Source organism: Nyctereutes procyonoides, unplaced genomic scaffold (assembly GCF_905146905.1).
Source record: "Nyctereutes procyonoides isolate TBG_1078 unplaced genomic scaffold, NYPRO_anot_genome, whole genome shotgun sequence".
Taxonomy (NCBI): Eukaryota; Metazoa; Chordata; class Mammalia; order Carnivora; family Canidae; genus Nyctereutes; species Nyctereutes procyonoides.
Genome location: NW_026575131.1, coordinates 48,736,675 through 48,753,234, shown reverse-complemented (window position 1 = coordinate 48,753,234; position 16,560 = coordinate 48,736,675). Strand labels below are relative to the sequence as shown.

Sequence of the window (16,560 nt, the reverse complement as noted above, 5' to 3'; positions counted from 1 at the left end):
CAGCACTGGCTCTGGCTGAACTCAGGCGCCAAAGGGAGCCCTCCGGATATTTGGGGGTCATGCGATGAGGCCCTAATTCTGCTCAGCCGAACGCTAAACACAGGGCCCAGAATCCAATAGTTGTCCCATAAACGGTGCCATCTGGCTTCCGGGAGGCGATCAACTGCCCAGATTAACGGGGCAAGTAAAGCGCGGTAGCCCCGCGGGCCGCCGGTCCTGCGGGATTGCTGTGCGCATGCGCCTCCGGGGGCCGGGGCCGGCCCCGGCCCCGCCCCTCCGCGTTCCGAGCGGGCCCGCGTGCGCGGCTGGACCCCGCGGCTCCTGAGCGGCGGCGGGCGAGGCGGCGGCCCCATGGCCCTCGAGGCGATCCGCTACTCCCGGGGCTCCCTGGAGATCCTCGACCAGCTGCTGCTGCCCCAGCGCAGCCGCTACGAGCCAGTGGGCTCCGTGCGCCAGGCCTGGGAGGCCATCCGCGCCATGAAGGTGGGGCCGCGCGGCCGAGCGGCGGGGCCGGGTGGGAGGAGGGCGCCCCCGCCTGACGCCGCGGCCCACCCCGACCCCAGGTGCGCGGCGCCCCGGCCATCGCGCTCGTGGGCTGCCTCAGCCTCGCCGTGGAGCTGCAGGCGGGCGCGGGGGGACCGGGACCCGCCGCGCTGGTGGCTTTCGTGCGCGACGCGCTGAGCTTCCTGGTCACCGCTCGGCCCACCGCCGTCAACATGGCCCGCGCTGCCCGCCACCTGGCCGACGCCGCAGCCCTGGAGGCCGAGCGCGACGGCGCCACGGAGGAGGCGGTCCGGGAGAGGTAGGCGGCCTGTGCCCTGCGCTGCCCCATGGGGACGCTGGGAGTTTACTTTTTCGCAGAGTGACCTCTTTGACATATAGGGAAACTGAGGCACGGCGCATCAGCCCCAAACCACACAAGCAGGACTGAGAGCCCACCCCGGGGCAGCTGGAGACCACCCCAAGATCCTTGCTCTCAATCCCTTGTCTGCCTCCCCAGACCGTATACAGCCCCACCTACCTTGGAGGTCCTTTTCAGAGCCACCGCTTTCTCCTGGGTTTTGCTTTTGAGAAATTTTGTTTCCTGTCCTCATCCCGCCCCTGCCCTTTGGTTCTTACACTCCTCTGCGCTGCAGCTATGTCGATGCTTGCCGTGTTCCTTGATGCAAGGAAGCTTACTCCTGCCTCAGGGCCTTTGCACGTGCTCTCTGCAGGCCAGCTCTCCACAGAGCTAACTCTCCCCATCAGGTTTCAGATACCTGCTTTCCCCACCCCCTCAGGTAACACAGCTCATCCCCCATTCTCTGTCCCCTGACTCTGCTGCCTTCTCCTTCATTAACTGTGCACCACCTGTCTCCCCCACTCCATTGTGAGCTCCACAGGGCCAGATTTTTGTCCTGTTTATTGCCGTGCTCTCCCACACATGTGAGGTAAATGTGCTGTGTGAGCCAGTGGTGTGACGGGTGACAGTGGCAGAAGAGTGTAGGCCCCACAGCCTGGAGAGGCTTTGAGCAGGAGGGCTCTTGTACAGTGCTGTTGGCTAGGGAGGAGGGGCTAGCCTGGGCCCAAAGCCTGGTGGCTGAGAGCCCCTTGTTGGCCCCAGAGTGATCCGCTGCGCCGAGGACATGCTGGAGAAAGACCTCAAGGACAACCGAAGCATTGGGGACCTAGGAGCCCGCCACCTCCTGGAGCGGGCAGCTCCTGGGGGCGGCAAGGTAACCGTGCTGACCCACTGTAACACCGGTGCACTGGCCACTGCTGGCTATGGCACAGCTCTGGGTGAGTGGGCATCCATGGGAACGGGGAAGGGCCCTTTTTGAACACTAGAGAAACCCTAACCACTTTACCGGCCAAAAAGATATGAATGTATTCTTGTACAGAAGTGCTTAGGGTGTTAGCTTCAGGTATGGCTGGATCCAGGGGTCAAAGAGTGACATCAGGATCCACCTGTCCCTGTTCCTCAGTTCTGTCCTCCATGGTGGCATCGTTCTCATGCCCCACAGGCTAGTAGGAAGGCTTCTAGGGTTCAGATCATGAGGAAAAGAGCCAAGAGTCTCTGCTGACAGTGCCAGAAAAGTCTCCTTGTATCTCAGGGGCTCTGATAGGGTCACTTGCCTATCCAGGATCAATTAGTCAGTGGGCCCAGCCCAAGCCATGTGCCTAGAGAAATGGCAGGATGTGAACTCCAAAAGGGCTCAGAAGGGAGCGGCCCTCCAAAAGAAAGACTGGGGTAGCTGTGACCAGGAGAGTGGGGAAGAGGTCCTGGGGGTCAAGGAAACAGATTCCTCTTGACCCTGAATTCCCCAGGAGATCTGCCTACCTGCCTGGGCCCTGCCCTTGTGCCTGGGGACTGAGGCCTTGATGGCAAGACACCGATTTATTCACTCAACAAACATCAATTAAGAATTCGACAGCCCCACCATTCCTGCAGACGTGCATTCCTTTATTCATTCAACACTTGCTGAGCCCCTGCCGTGTGCCAGGCACAGTCCTGCACTGGAGACCCACCACTGAACACAGTAGACAAAAATCTCTGCCCTGAGGAACAGGAAAGCAGGAGAAACAAACACAACCAATCCATAAGTACGTATGCTGGGTCCCGAGGTAATGAGTTCTAAAGAGAAAGAGCCAGGAAGGGGTCAGAGGTGTGGGGGCTTGCTATGAGAGATCAGGATCAGGGAAGGCCTTGCGGGGAAGGTGTTCTCTGCACACATGTGCCTGGCAGAGGGGACCATCACTGCAAGGGCCTGGGGAAATGGCACTGTGCCTGGTAAGCCTTTGGTGAGCTATACTTTTTTTTTTTTTTTTTTGAGAGAGAGGGCAAGACAGGCAGAGGCAGAGGACGAGAGAGAACCCCAAGCAGGCTCCATGCTCAGTACAGAACCCGATACAGGACTTGATCCCACGATCCCGAGATCATAGCCTGAGCCTAAATCAAGAGTTGGACACCCAACTGACTGAGCCACACAGGCACCCCTGAGCCGTGCTCCTAAACAACAAGCCACCCTGCCCATGTGTCACTTTCTGTCTCATCCTGACCTTCTGGTTCGCCGGGCCCCACAGGTGTGATCCGCTCACTGCACACCCTGGGCCGTCTGGATCATGCCTTCTGCACGGAGACCCGGCCCTACAACCAGGGAGCCCGGCTGACAGCCTTCGAGCTGGTCTACGAGCAGATCCCCGCCACCCTCATCGCCGATAGCATGGCGGCAGCTGCCATGGCCCACCGGGGCGTGTCAGGTCAGCAGGTGCGGTGCCAGTGGGCAGGGCTCCAGACGTCCAGGGCCAGGTTATGACCCCAGCATCTTGCTCCCCAGCTGTCGTCGTGGGAGCCGACCGAGTGGTTGCCAACGGTGACACGGCCAACAAGGTGGGCACCTACCAACTGGCCATTGCTGCCAAGCACCATGGCATCCCCTTCTACGTGGCTGCCCCCAGCTCCTCGTGTGACCTCCGTCTGGAGACAGGAAAGGAGATCGTCATTGAGGAGCGCCCAGGGCAGGAGCTGACAGATATCAACGGGGTCAGGATTGCAGCCCCCGGTAAGCCATCCCCTTAAGGACAGGCACCAGAGTGCCCAGGCACCTCCCTTTAGGCACCCTGACCCTATCACAGAGGCAAGTGGATTTAGGTTTAGGGTAGAACCAGCCTTCTGGGGCATAAGCAGCTCCTTCAAGCCATTTCTTGGAACGGAAGCATCCTGAAGGTCAGATTCAAGGTCAGAGTTAGGGGACTTAGGGCAAGTTGTCCTGCTAGTCTCTATCTGGGTTTCCTCCCTTGAAGAAAAAATAAGAATACTGCTTTACCTAGTGCCTATGAAGAGACACTGATGTTCTCAGCTTCTCCACTCCACCTGGCTGCTGTGAGCCAGATGCCTGGGTTCCCTCCCCACCCCCAGGACCCCAGTTGTTTGCATCTGTAAGAAGAGCCCTCTCTACAATCCACCTGACAAACCCCAGGGTGACCAGTAAATTCACCCATGTGACGTGGAAGATAGTGCCTGACCCTTGCTTAGTGCTCATTAGATAGTAACAATTATGATTGACAATATTTTATAAAAGGGATCCCATTAAAATCCCTAGGCTCTGAAAGTACTATGGGGCTGCCACCCCAGAGTCCCAGGTATGGAGCCAAGGTAAAAATCATGCTATACAACTACACAGAGGGACATCCTAACAGTCCACATTGTTCTGTGCTGCCAATTCCTTACAGCTTTTAAAAAACAGATACAAAATATTTTTCCTTTTTTTTTTTTTTTTTTTTGTATCCCTGCTTTCCCGGAGGCAGAGGGAGCACTAGCCAAAATCCCTAAGACTGACAACACCTGCCCATCCCCTGAAATAAAACTAGGGACTGCAGGGTAACAAGGATGAGAGACACAGGCCATGTACAGTCTGCTCCAGCCAGTGGTCACGGGAATGCAAAACCTGGGGGATGGGTATTCTGATTTTTCCAACATCTACATTTTGAAAGCTGGCAGCTAATTCAGTGGTCTTCAAAGACCTGTGAGCAGAGAAAACAGGCCACCCGTTTGCCACCTCTGGTGTAAAAAGTTGTTTGTCATTCGGCAAATATTTTAGAGTACCTGACCAATGCTAAGGCGCTGAGGATACAGGAGTGAAAAAGACATGAACATCCCTGGGCTCGTGGGGCTGACGATCCAGCAGGGGCGACGGGAAACAAATGAGACAAATAACAAAATCACAGTGTATGTTAGAAGCAGGTGGGAGCTGAGGAGAAAGAAACAAGACAAGGATGGGCATGGGGAGTGTCCACGCAGGGAGATGTGGACAGAGTGGAAGTCCTTGCCGAGAAGGTGACATTTGAGCAAAGATCCAAAGGAAAGGAAACAGTGAGTCATGTGCCCACCAGAGGCAGAGGGAACTGCCCATGCAAAGGCTCTAAGCTCTTAGCTTCTTACAGAGACCCTCAGAGCCAGCAAAAGTGGGGTATATGTACATAAGATTCCTGAGCCTTCTTGGATGATGACAGCCCAGGAATGGGGGGGAGCATGCGGGGTCTAAACTCGTTACTAGGTGCCAAAGCCCATGCTTTCACGCACTTAGAGAATGAGCACCCCCAGACTCTCAAGGACCACCACGGGGGAGAGAGGTGACAACAGCTTGAGAACCTCCACAGAGCCACATACCTGCCTTCTTGCCTCCCCTCTCTCTCCTTCAGGGATTGGGGTTTGGAATCCTGCCTTCGATGTCACCCCCCATGACCTCATCACTGGCGGCATCATCACAGAGCTGGGCGTCTTTGCTCCTGAAGACCTCCAGGCAGCCCTAAGCACCACCACCTCCTGAGGGTAGGGACCCTATACGGACCCCAGAAGTAATCAACCTGACTCTCCATATCCAGCCCCCATCCTCTTAGGGTTTATAATAAACTTATTGAATGGCTTGCCCCCAAACTTACCTGTACCCCCAAATACTCCTTCCCCAAACCAGGGGGGGCACACAGGACCTTTGCATGGCTCTTAGGGGCCCTGTAACAGGAGCCAATGTGCCCAAGTTCAGAACCCAGCTCGGCCACTTTCTCTGCAGTGTGATCTTGGCCAAGCCACTTTGCCTTCCCATGCTTCTCATTTATAAAACACGGATATTATTAGTACTGCCCTCTTAGGTTGCTTCAGGGCTAGAACCAGGGTGGTGTGTGGGATACAGAATTTTCAATGGGACACTGAAAAGCTCAGTAATCAAGATAAATAATAGCTTCATGGAATATTTTTTAAAACTAAAAATTAATGCAAAAATGCAAAACGATATCCATGATGAACAAAAGATCAAGATATTAAACGGACTGGACACTTGCCTTTGCACGAATTGACCTTACCTAACCCCTGACACTGGCCCTTGTTCCAATAAAACCCTGTTTAAAGTATTAGGCAGCTGGTCCGTAGGCTATAGCTGGCTCTTCTTTGAGACAGGCAGAGAAAGAGTGAGAGTGCAACTTGGGGGTCAGGGCAGAGGGAGAGGGGAGAGAGAATCCCAAATTGACTCCACTGTCAGCATGGAGCTCGACATGCGGCTAGATCTCACGACTCTGAGATCATGACCTGACTGTGCTGAAATCAGGTGGAAACGTAACCGACTGAGACACCCAGGTCCCCATAATTTTATATTTTAATACTGATTTTTTAAAGTAATCTCTGCAACCAACGTGAGTATCAAATTCACAGCCCTGGGACCAAGGATCACGACGTGTTCTGCTGACTGAAGCAGCCAGGCACCCCTGAAATTTTATTTTTAAATGTTGAAAATACTATTAATACTGATTACGGAATTTTAGGCACCCTTAAAATTTGCACCAGTGAGTGCCTCACTCGTCTCACCCTAGTGCTAGACTAAATTTTATGTACAAAGGATGAAGCGAAGTCTTTTTTTTTTTTAAGATTTTATTTATTTATTCATGAGAGAAAGAGGCAGAGACCCAGGCAGAGGGAGAAGCAGGCTCCATGCAGGGAGCCCGATGTGGGACTCGATCCCTGGTCTCCAGGATCACGCTCTGGGGTAAAGGCAGTGCTAAACCGCTGAGCCACTCGGGCTGCCCATAAAACTAAGTCTTACAAAACAAGTGAGCGCCCTGTATATATTCTCTTACATTACAACATTGAAGTTTTTGCAAAGCGCTGCCTACGATCCGCGCCTTCTTGGGGCGTCTGTCTCTTTAACGCTTTGCCACGTTGTGTCCCGTGAGTCTTTGCGCTCCGCCGCCTCGCTGTGTCCCATCGTGCCCCTCGCCCTCCGGCTGCCATTGCTCACAGCCCCGCCTTTTCCGGCGCATCCCCGATCATGGCGCAGGGGCAACGCAAGTTCCAGGCGCGGAAGCCGGGGAAGAGCAAGGCGGCGGCGGCGGCGGCGGCCTCGGAGCGGAACCGGGGCCCCAGGAAGGGTGGTGAGGAGCTATCAAGGGTTTGGGGGGCGAGGGGGGCCTGGGGCTCCCCGGCCTCACGCGAGCGCGTCTCTTCCCAGGTCGTGTGATCGCCCCCAAGAAGGCGCGCATCGTGCAGCAGCAAAAGCTCAAGAAGGTGAGTGGGGCGTGCGAGCGGCGAGGGAAGGGGCCTGGAGGGGGTGAGGGGCGGAGGCTGGCGCCCGGACCCGGTGGGCCTCCGCTTCGGCCCCTGCGCCGTGGATACCCGCACGTCACGTACCGTTCCCCAGGCCTCGCAGCAGCAAGGCCTGACGTGCAAAGTGTCGAGCACGCACCTCAGCCGGTCTCGGTGTTCAGCGTTAGTAGGAGTCGGGAAGTGGAAACGCCGGCTTTGCGGAGAGGCAGCGCTGCGTGCGCTCGCAGCTCCCATCAGCAGCTAGTAGTTCTTCCCCCTGCGTCTCTTACCTGTAAAATGGTCGTAGTGCCAGCACCTTTCTCCCAGAAGTGTAAGGACTTAACGCCCTGCGCTGAGAGCAGCACGGGACACAAGGAAACGTTAGCTGCGTTGCTCGTCGTTTTTGTGGTTGTGTCTACATGCAGCTTCTTTACAGAAGTGGATGGCGTAGAATTTATTAAGAAGTTTAAAGAGATCTGAAACTGGTTTTACTGGAGTCTGACTTGAGTTCAAATTGTACTCCACGCTAATTAATGCGTATAATCTTGAGCAACTTGTTTAGGTTCCCGAGAATGTCGGTTTTCTGAGACCTGGGCACCCAGTGGTCTTCATACCTTCACCGGCAGCGGGAGGCAGACTGCCTCTTGGGCATCTCAGACTCAGCATATCCCAAACCAAGCTCCTGATCCTCCCCTCTCCCTCCCGGACACAACCCTTCCACAGTCTTGATTCAGGAAGACTCCAGAGACTTGGGATCATTCTTGATTCCCCCTTCTCTCTCATCCGGGTCTAATCCCATCCTTTATTGCTTTTAGTATCAATCTAGAATCCACTCATTTCCCACCTCCGATGACCCTCCCCACCGGGTCCCATCCCATCAACTACCACCTGCACCAGTGCAGTCACCTCCTTCCTCATCTCCTGTCTCTCCCCACAGCAGCCAGAGGGCGCCAGTGAGCAACCGAGTCTGGGCTGTTCCATCCTCTGCTCCAGCCTTCAGTGTCTTCCCACCTCAGGAAAACCCCAAATCCTCCCCAGGGCGGCACTGCGTGATCTGTCCTTGCCATCTCCCACTCTCCTCCTTGCTCACTGGCCCCTTAACTGCTCCTTATGCCACCGTAGCATTTTTGCACTGGCTGTTTCCTCTGCCCAGATTCTTCTCCCAGAAGTCCACACGGCTCCGTTTCTCAGGGTCTAGTCTGACAGCAGGCAGTGCCTCTGGCTGTCCCCAATAACATCTACCCCTCACACGTCCCATGTTTTTTCATCAATAGCAGCGCTTACCTTCACTTAAACCTAGTGGGTCACGGGCGTTTATGTCATCTGTAAACCACACACATGCTGAGTGCTAGCTCCCTGGGGGCAAATGTTGTCTGTGTCTTGTTGTTGTGTCCCCTGCCTCTAGGTGTGTGATAGTCACGGTGGTCATGATTGTTGGAAGTCATGTAGGACAGGGCAGTTTGGGAAATTTGATTAAAATTTGGACCCAAATCCCTGTGCCTCTGCTTGCTCACGTCTCTGTGTCTTGGGACCCCAGTTCGCCCTAGGCCAAGTGGAAATGGCAGGGGCCAGGAGAGGACTGCTCCCTGGAAGCTGGGACCAAAGGCTCTGGGCATGCCAGGTGCCAGGTTCTAGTCTCCCATCCCTCACCTGTTGGGGGAACCCTGGACAGGTGCCTCCTCACTGCAGGAACCTGTGTCCTCATCTGTAAAATGGGGATGAGCAGAGGTTTAGAAGCTGAGGTCCAGAGACAAGAACAGGATTTTTTGTGTGTAACACCCCAAAGAGTGCAGGGCAGAAGAAAGACATAAACCCCAGACTCTCGGGCTGTTACAGGGGGAGTTGCTCATCCCACCCCCCACCTCAGGTCCCAGTCTCATTGCCCTGCGGTTGCCCCCTCAGGATCTGGAGGTCAGCATCCGGAAGAAGATTGAACATGACGTTGTAATGAAGGCCAACAGCAGCCTGCCCAAGAAGCTGGCGCTGCTGAAGGCCACCGCCAAGAAGGAGGCAGCCTCTTCTTCCTCCACCAAGACACCTTCCTAAGGGCACTGGCCCATTGGAGGCCATCGCCACAGCCTCCGTGCTTAGACCTCTGCAGGTGGCCCCACAGGTGGCACTGCAAGGAGAGGCCGTGCTCTCCAGAGCTTCAGGTGGCACGCACCTCAGATTTCATTGGAGGCCAAGCCCGTGAGCAGGTGATCAGCAGATCTGGAAGGCACTGGTCAGCTTGTCAGGGTGCCGAGGACTCCAGAAGGGAAGGAAATGTTTGCCTACTTCCTGCTTTCCCCTCCCCCCCTCAGGTCTTGTCTCCCCTGGTTTAACCCAGAGCAATAAACCTGACTGTGATTCTTCTTGCGTTCCCATGCTCCTGTGAGTGGGCCAGTGCTGGGGCTGCAGACCAGGTGTGCCCCAACCAGGTGAGTCCCAGCACTTTTCATCAGAGACCAATGTGCCTGCCCTGAGAGGAATGATGAATGGGCATCTGTACCTCCAGCCCAGGAGCCAGAGGAGAGTCTCCTGCCCCTCCGGCCCCAGGTGATCCCATCAGCCTCCTAACTTGCCTGCACACCCTCCAAAGGATGCCCAGATCACCACCTTTACCAGAGATGAGCCAGGCGTCTTAGGGAGCTACTTTCCCATCCATATGACAGATGCTGACACCACCTGATCTGAGTGCCAACTAAACCAGAATGCACTTCCGAACTGCTGGGGGGGGGGGGGGGGCTTGATCTTCAAAGTCCTAACAGCTTGTATTTATGTAGTACTGCCAGTGGTGCAGGCACTGTTCTAGTGCTTTCCACACCACCTCAGCCCCTGCAATGCCCTGGTTAGGTCATGTTGTAGAGCCTCTCTCCTGCTCCCTCCTGGCCCCTCCATCATTGTCTGCAGTCAGCTGGACTGGACAGTGCCTGTGAATCAGCCAAGACCCTGACAGCCTTCCTGCCCTACCCCTACTGGGGTGTGAGGAGCAGGTCGCAGCTCCGGAAACAGGGCTGCACTCTGGGTGCACTGAACTGCCACCTTTGGGGGACGCAGTGGCACCTGTGGGTACAGACACCTGCACCCTGATCCCCTGCTGGCCTCCCCTTCCCCAGCCAGCCGAACCCACCCCAGACAGCTTTTTTTGGTCCCGCACAGTGGTGGTGAAAAGTCCTTAAAACTACTAAAATTTTCCTACAAAGTAGGGGGCAGCCACTATGGAAAACAGTTTGGTGCTCCTCAGTTCAGCCTAGAAAGATCACGTGACCCAATCTCATGCCCAAAAGGATTGAAAACGGATTCGACCAACAGCTTTGTCCATGAATGTTCACAGCGGTGCTAGTTACAGTCCCCTAAAGAGACACAACCCAGGTATCCGTCAACAGACGGCAGGAAGCATGTGTACCTGTGCAGGGGAGTATGCCCCTGCCATCAAAAGGTACGATGCGCCCGCACGCTACACCGTGGATGAACCTCAAAAGCAAGCTGAATGGAAGAAGTCGGCCGTGTGGTGTAGGACTCCATTTGTGTGAAATGTCCAAGACAGGCAAATCCACGGGGAGCCAGCGAGCAGACCAGTGTTTTGAGGGAGTGGGGTCGGGGAGGGGGTGATTGGTAATGGATGCTGGAGTCCTCTTTTGGAGTAAGTTTTGGAACTAGACCCAAGTGGTTGCAGAACAGTGTGAATACTAAATACCAGTAAACTGTACTCTTTTAAAAATGTATTTTTAAAGACTTACTTAGGGGCAGCCCGGTGGCTCAGCGGTTTAGCGCCGCCTTCAGCCCAGGGCCTGATCCTGGAGACCTGGGATCGAGTCCCACATTAGGCTCCTTGCATGGAGCCTGCTTCTCCCTCTGCCTGTGTCTCTGCCTCTCTCTGTGTGTCTCTCATGAATAAATAAGTAAAATCTTTTAGAAATAAATAAAATAGAGACTTATTTAATAAAGAGCATGCAGGGGCTGGGGCAGAGGAAGAATCCCAAGCAGACACATACACCCCTCCCCCCACCAGGCTTGGAGACCCATGCAGGGCTGGAGCCCAGGACCCTGAGGTCATGACCCAAACGGAAATCAAGTGTCAAATGCTCAACCAACTGAGCCACCCAGGTGCTTCTGAATGTATGCTTTTAAACGGTGGATTTAATGTGTAAGCAATTTCACACACACACACAAAAAAAAACCCTCCTAATTTACATCTTAAAGTCGGAAGTTGTGGCAGCAGAGCCCAAATTTGATGGAAAGACTGGTTTGGGGTTTCCCCAGCCCCAATGCTCACGCTTAGGGGCCAGGGAGATGGGGTGGGAGGGCAGGTCTAGTTCAGTGGTGTCTCATGCACACGCACACGGTGTGCACACTTCCTTGAGCCCCCCCCCCCCCCCGGCATCCCAGACTTCCCTGCCATCGGCCCACAGCACAGCAGTGTCTCCCCTAAGACAGCAAGTGGCTTCTGCCTTTTGAGCCGGAGCCACTTTGCCCACTGGGCATTTATACTCCACCTGCTAGGTAGAGCTGAGAACTGGCATTCTAGTGGGGGAAACCCAGGAGAGCCCAGTCTGCCCCCTCCGGATCACCCCCCCATCCTCTGTGTCCTACCTCCTGCTGTGGTTCCCTCCCCTCCCGGATGTGACCCCGGAGAGCCTTCCTCTGCCCTCCCGCACTTCCACCCCAGGAGTGGTCACTCGGCTGGCACCACTCTATAGACTTTTCTCCTTTGCGTCTTTGTTCACTGCTGTGTCTCCCCACACCTAGGACAGTGCGCAGGAGGTGCTTAATGAACAGGTGTTCGTTGAATGAAGGCAGTAATGAATTGTTTTCCCTTTTTTGCAAGGAAAAGTTTGCATTTCAATGAATCAGTTCTGATTATTCAGTGCATCATCTCTATACAACACACCCTTCCGGGTTATCTGATTCATAGCATTGTCTTTGAACTCTCAGCTCTGGAGATTTGTAAGCAACTGCTAGCAATATAAAACCACTTATCTGTAGACATGCAAATTCCATCCCGGCCAGCAGAGGTTTCGTTGACAACCCTCCTCCCCTATGGAAAAAACAAGTTGCCCCCATCTGCACGTTTGTTTGTGCAAACAGTCTGATAATGTGAAAGTGCCTGCTCTCCAGACTCCTTTGAATCGCCTATAACATCTGCCTGGTTCCCACATGAGTTCAATAAAAATGTTAATACGTGTCCATCTTTGTGTGTCTGCGAGAATCATGATTTCTCCCTGTTCTGGAAATCCCTTGGGGTTTTTTTGTTTGTTTGTTTTGTTTTTGGTGTTGTTTTGTTTTGTTTTGTTTTTTGGAAATCCCTTGTTAATCTTCATCTAGAATTTTAAGGAGGGCGAGGACTGGGAGAGGGTAGGCTCCCAGTGCCTCCTGGTCCCTCCCTCGGCCACCAGGAGGCACCTGGAACCCAGGCCAACCCCACTGAGGCCGGCGGCGCCCAGGCGGGCCAGGGACTCCAGTAAACCAGCCGTCTTTGTCCCTCTGACGCCAGCCCTTTTGAGGAGGACCCCAGGGGCGAGGAAAGGCATTCAGGCGCAACAGGTATGAGGTCTGGAATGTCAACCCACTTGTTCCCCCTCCCCCCCCACACCTTGGCCTCCCCAAATAGCCTCACCATCCCACATGACTTTTCCCTCTATGCCTGTTCCCCCCCCCCCCGCCCCCCTGCCTCCCTGCCCACTTAGAAGCCCACCACTGGTGCTGAAGCCAAGAGCCCCAGACTTTGGAAAATACCTACACCTTGAGTTCAGTGCCACTTTCTGGCTATGGGACCTTCAGCGAGTCCTGTCACCTCTCTGAGCCTCTGTTTGCCCATCTATTAAATGGGGATCCTGACACCCCTCACTCAGCATGGAGAATTCTGGAACATGAGGGCTAGGAGAGCTGCCTTTGTTCAAAGAGTGGAGCCCCAGACTAGCCCCTCAGCCTGGCCTCTCTTGCTTCTCACCCTGCCCTCTCTGCAGGGCTGGAGCAGTCACTAAATGCGCCTTTTCAGACACAATTATGCCTTCCCCTCCTGCTTCCACCATCCCCCTCGGCCTGAATGCCCACTCGTCCCGGGGGGGGGCCCTGACACTGAGCCCGTTAAGTGTGTTCCAAAAGGGAAGAAAAGACATGTCAGAAGTAAAGCTTGCCAGTTGGGCAGGCCAGAGGGGCTGCATCAGAACCGGGAAGTGAAACTGCCCCGGCTGGTTTCCCGCCTGAGTCAGCAAGGGTAGGGGCTGTGCAAGGGGCTGGCAGCCACCGAGGACCCTGGAAGGTTGGGGGGTGGCCACAGAGCCAGGGGCCCTATCCCCTTCCAACTGAGCCTCCAGGGCCACCCTATTTCCCATGGGTCTCGAGGACATGTGGGTTTGGGGTCAGGAGCTGTGGATGCCTAGACAGTGAGCTCACAGCGGCCTGGTGGATAAATGTGGCTTCCATCTCCTTGAAGCCCAAGCTCCCTGGCTGCGAGGAGGGAGGACAGGAGGACGTATGTATGGCTGGAACCCCGCTCCCAACCTCTCCTCAAAGTGTTGCTAAGGCAGAGCAGGCTGAGAGACTCCCAGGGCCTTTCTGACCTCACATATTCTCCTGAGATCACTGGGTGGCCTTGGGCAGCTTTCTTTCTCCGGGCCTCATTCCCCTCATCCTTAAAATCAGGAAAATGGAATAGAATGTTGGTGCTTCCCAAACTCTGTGCGTTTGATCCCCAGCCAAGGCGGCAGAACCAGCCTGCCCACCGGGCTTGAATGCTGGCCCTACCCTTCCCCGCAGGGGGCCTTGGGCAAGTCACTTTTTTTTTTTTTTTAAGATTTTATTTATTCATGAGAGAGGCAGAGACACAGGCAGAGGGAGAAGCAGGCTCCCCACCGGGAGCCTAATGCCAGGACCCTGGGATCTCGACCTGAGCCAAAAGCAGACACACAATGCTGAGCCACCCAGGTGCCCCTCACCTGACCTTCCTGTGCCTGTGTCTTCACCCATGAGATGGGCATGATGACGATGTTAGTATCTATTGTTGGACAATAAACATCCTCACTGTGTTTGTTATCACCCATTCTCGGTTCCTCCGACAAGTAGTCACTGAACTAGAACAGTCTAGAGCGACTTCAACATCTCAGGACACCCACTGAAGCATGCTCCGGGGACCGGGACCCAGGCTTAGCTGGCACAGCCATACACCAGATGCCGAGGAGCACTGATGGTAAGGGCGCCCCCAGGGTCCAGTTTGCGAGGGGGAGCACCTGACACACAGGCCTTGCTGAAGTCCTCCTGGCCTCTCCCCACACCCCAGTTACTCCTTCCCCATCAGTCTGTCTTTTAATTATTCGTTTATTCATGAGAGAGAGAGAGAGAGAGAGAGAGGCAGAGACACAGAGGGACAAGCAGGCTCCATACAGGGAGCCCAATGTGGGACTCGATCCTGGGTCCACAGGATCAAGCCCTGAGCCAAGGGCAGACACTTAACCCTGAGCCACCCAGGCGTCCCCAGTCTGTCTTTTAAAGCCACGCAGCAATAAGTCTAGGGCTTCCCAGTCTGGGTGACTTCAGGCAAGCACTTCCTTCTCAAAGCCTCAGTTTCCTCATCTGAGAAATGGGGACCACGATCCCCACTTTGCAGCACTGGTTTGGAAGGCTTAAGCGTGATAATGCGCGGGAACCACCAGAGCACCTCGAAGGTAGTCAGTGGGCTATTATCTGTGTCCTTTCTGCTGCTGTCACTGTGGCAGGCTGTGGTTTCTAACACCTCTGTTGTCTAATAGAAGTTACAGTGCAAGTCACGTCTCTAACTTTAAATATCCTGATACCACATAAAATATAAAACATAGGGGGATCCCTGGGTGGCTCAGCGGTTTAGCGCCTGCCTTGGGCCCAGGGTGTTTGATCCTGGAGTCCTGGGATCGAATCCCACATAGGGCTTCCCTGAATGGAGCCTGCTTCTCCCTCTGTCTGTGTCTCTGCCTCTCTCTCTCTCATGAATAAATAAATCTTTAAAAATAAAAAAAATAAACAAAACAAGTGGAATTAATTTGATAATGTAAACTCAAACTTCCCTAAAATATTATCATCTTGACATGTAATCCACACAAAATTTTCTTTTTTTAATATTAAAAATTGTCTTAAATATTTTATTTATTTATTTGACAGAGAGAGAGAGAGAGCAAGAGAGCACAAGCCAATAGAGCAGCAGACTTAGAGGGAGAAGCAGGCTCTCCACTCATCAGGGAGCTCCATGTGGGGCTGGATCCCAGGACCGGGAGATATGACCTGAGCCCAAGGCAGAGGCTCAACCAACTGAGGCACCCAAGCAGCCCTTAATATTAAAAATTCTTAATGAGCTATTTTCCCTTTTTTTCCCCTGCTAAGTCCTTGAAAATTATATTGGCAACATAACCCAATTCCACCCAGCCACATTTCAAGGACTCAAAGGCCACTTGTGGTCAGTGGTGACCCTACTGGACAGCACAGGTTGGAGGCAGTTTACTGAGTGGTGGGCTGGGGACCAGCCAGAAAGTGCAGCTGGAAATTCCTGGAAGGAAAAAGCCGGAGTTCCCAGATGCCGTGGGGAGACTGGGAGCAGCAATCAGGCCACTTAGGGACCAGCTTGGGTTGTTCCTGCTTTGTAGACATTTCCGCGGGGTGGGAGCTGCGGACGAGTTGGTTCAGGCAGTAAGTTACGGGCTGAGTGACTGCTGTATGCCTGGTGCTGCTCCTGTTTACGGATTGAGCGACTGCTGTATGCCTGATGCTGCTCCTGTGCTGGCGCCCACGGCCTCCACCAGTTACACAAACTACTGCCACTGGGGGTCTCGGTGGAGAGGGGAAGGGACAGATATTAAGCAACTGCTGAACTCGATAAAGAAATGTGATCACGGAGAAAAGTATGGCGAAGGGGAAATGTGGGGTTTTCTAAGGACAGTGGAGAGGAAGGATGGCGTGGGTAGCGGGGCGGGAGGGGGCGGGGGGCGTGGCCGCCGATCGAGACCACGGGCGGCTTCCGGGCCAGAGAGGGTGGCCTGGACGAAATGGGTCAGGAAAACAATCGGAGCTGATCGGATTTGACAACTATTAGTTGAATCTTAGGAAATTGCCTCAAATTTTAGTAGGTCGAAAATCAGCAATTTCCTATGATTCAACGTAGTATCCAGGGCATAGAATGGATGAAGGGTTTATTAGCTTGGGGCTTGGGTGAGGCTCCGTTTCTAGAGAAGAGGTCTGCAGCCCCCAAGAGCCCTACCGAGGGGGTCTGTGATCCCTCCACCCACCCCCCCCAAACAACAAAACTGGACTCCGCGCCCAGAGACGCTGAGAGGGTTTCTCGCCGCACACAGCCCAAGGGAGGAGGGGCTGAGCTGCTGCCTTGGAATCCCGCCGCTCAGTCTCGCTCCCCGGCCGAGCCGTGTTGATTGTCCCCTCGCGGAGCCCGGAAGCGACCCTCAGTAAACAAAGCCGTGTGTGGGCGCAGCCCCAGCTGCCCCGGGCGCGCTGTCCAGCCGGAGGGGGGCGGGAAAGGAATGTTGTGAATGAACCCAGGGCCCGCC

At 54.6% G+C, this 16,560-nt stretch overlaps 2 protein-coding genes across 2 annotated transcripts; both read left to right on the top strand.

Moving 5' to 3' along the window:
- Window positions 1-268: 268 nt before the first annotated feature.
- Window positions 269-8,996, top strand: MRI1 (methylthioribose-1-phosphate isomerase 1). Its single transcript, XM_055344394.1, has 8 exons — window positions 269-483; window positions 564-802; window positions 1,604-1,779; window positions 3,064-3,240; window positions 3,318-3,542; window positions 5,182-5,311; window positions 6,978-7,033; window positions 8,954-8,996. Exons 1-6 carry the CDS (start codon window positions 352-354, stop codon window positions 5,307-5,309), a joined length of 1,077 nt encoding a protein of 358 aa, XP_055200369.1. The 5' UTR covers window positions 269-351; the 3' UTR covers window positions 5,310-5,311; window positions 6,978-7,033; window positions 8,954-8,996.
- On the top strand, window positions 6,706-9,405 carry CUNH19orf53 (chromosome unknown C19orf53 homolog). Its single transcript, XM_055344395.1, has 3 exons — window positions 6,706-6,900; window positions 6,978-7,033; window positions 8,954-9,405. The coding sequence occupies exons 1-3, from the start codon at window positions 6,798-6,800 to the stop codon at window positions 9,095-9,097; spliced, it is 303 nt and encodes a 100-aa protein (XP_055200370.1). The 5' UTR covers window positions 6,706-6,797; the 3' UTR covers window positions 9,098-9,405.
- The last annotated feature ends 7,155 nt before the right edge of the window (window positions 9,406-16,560 follow it).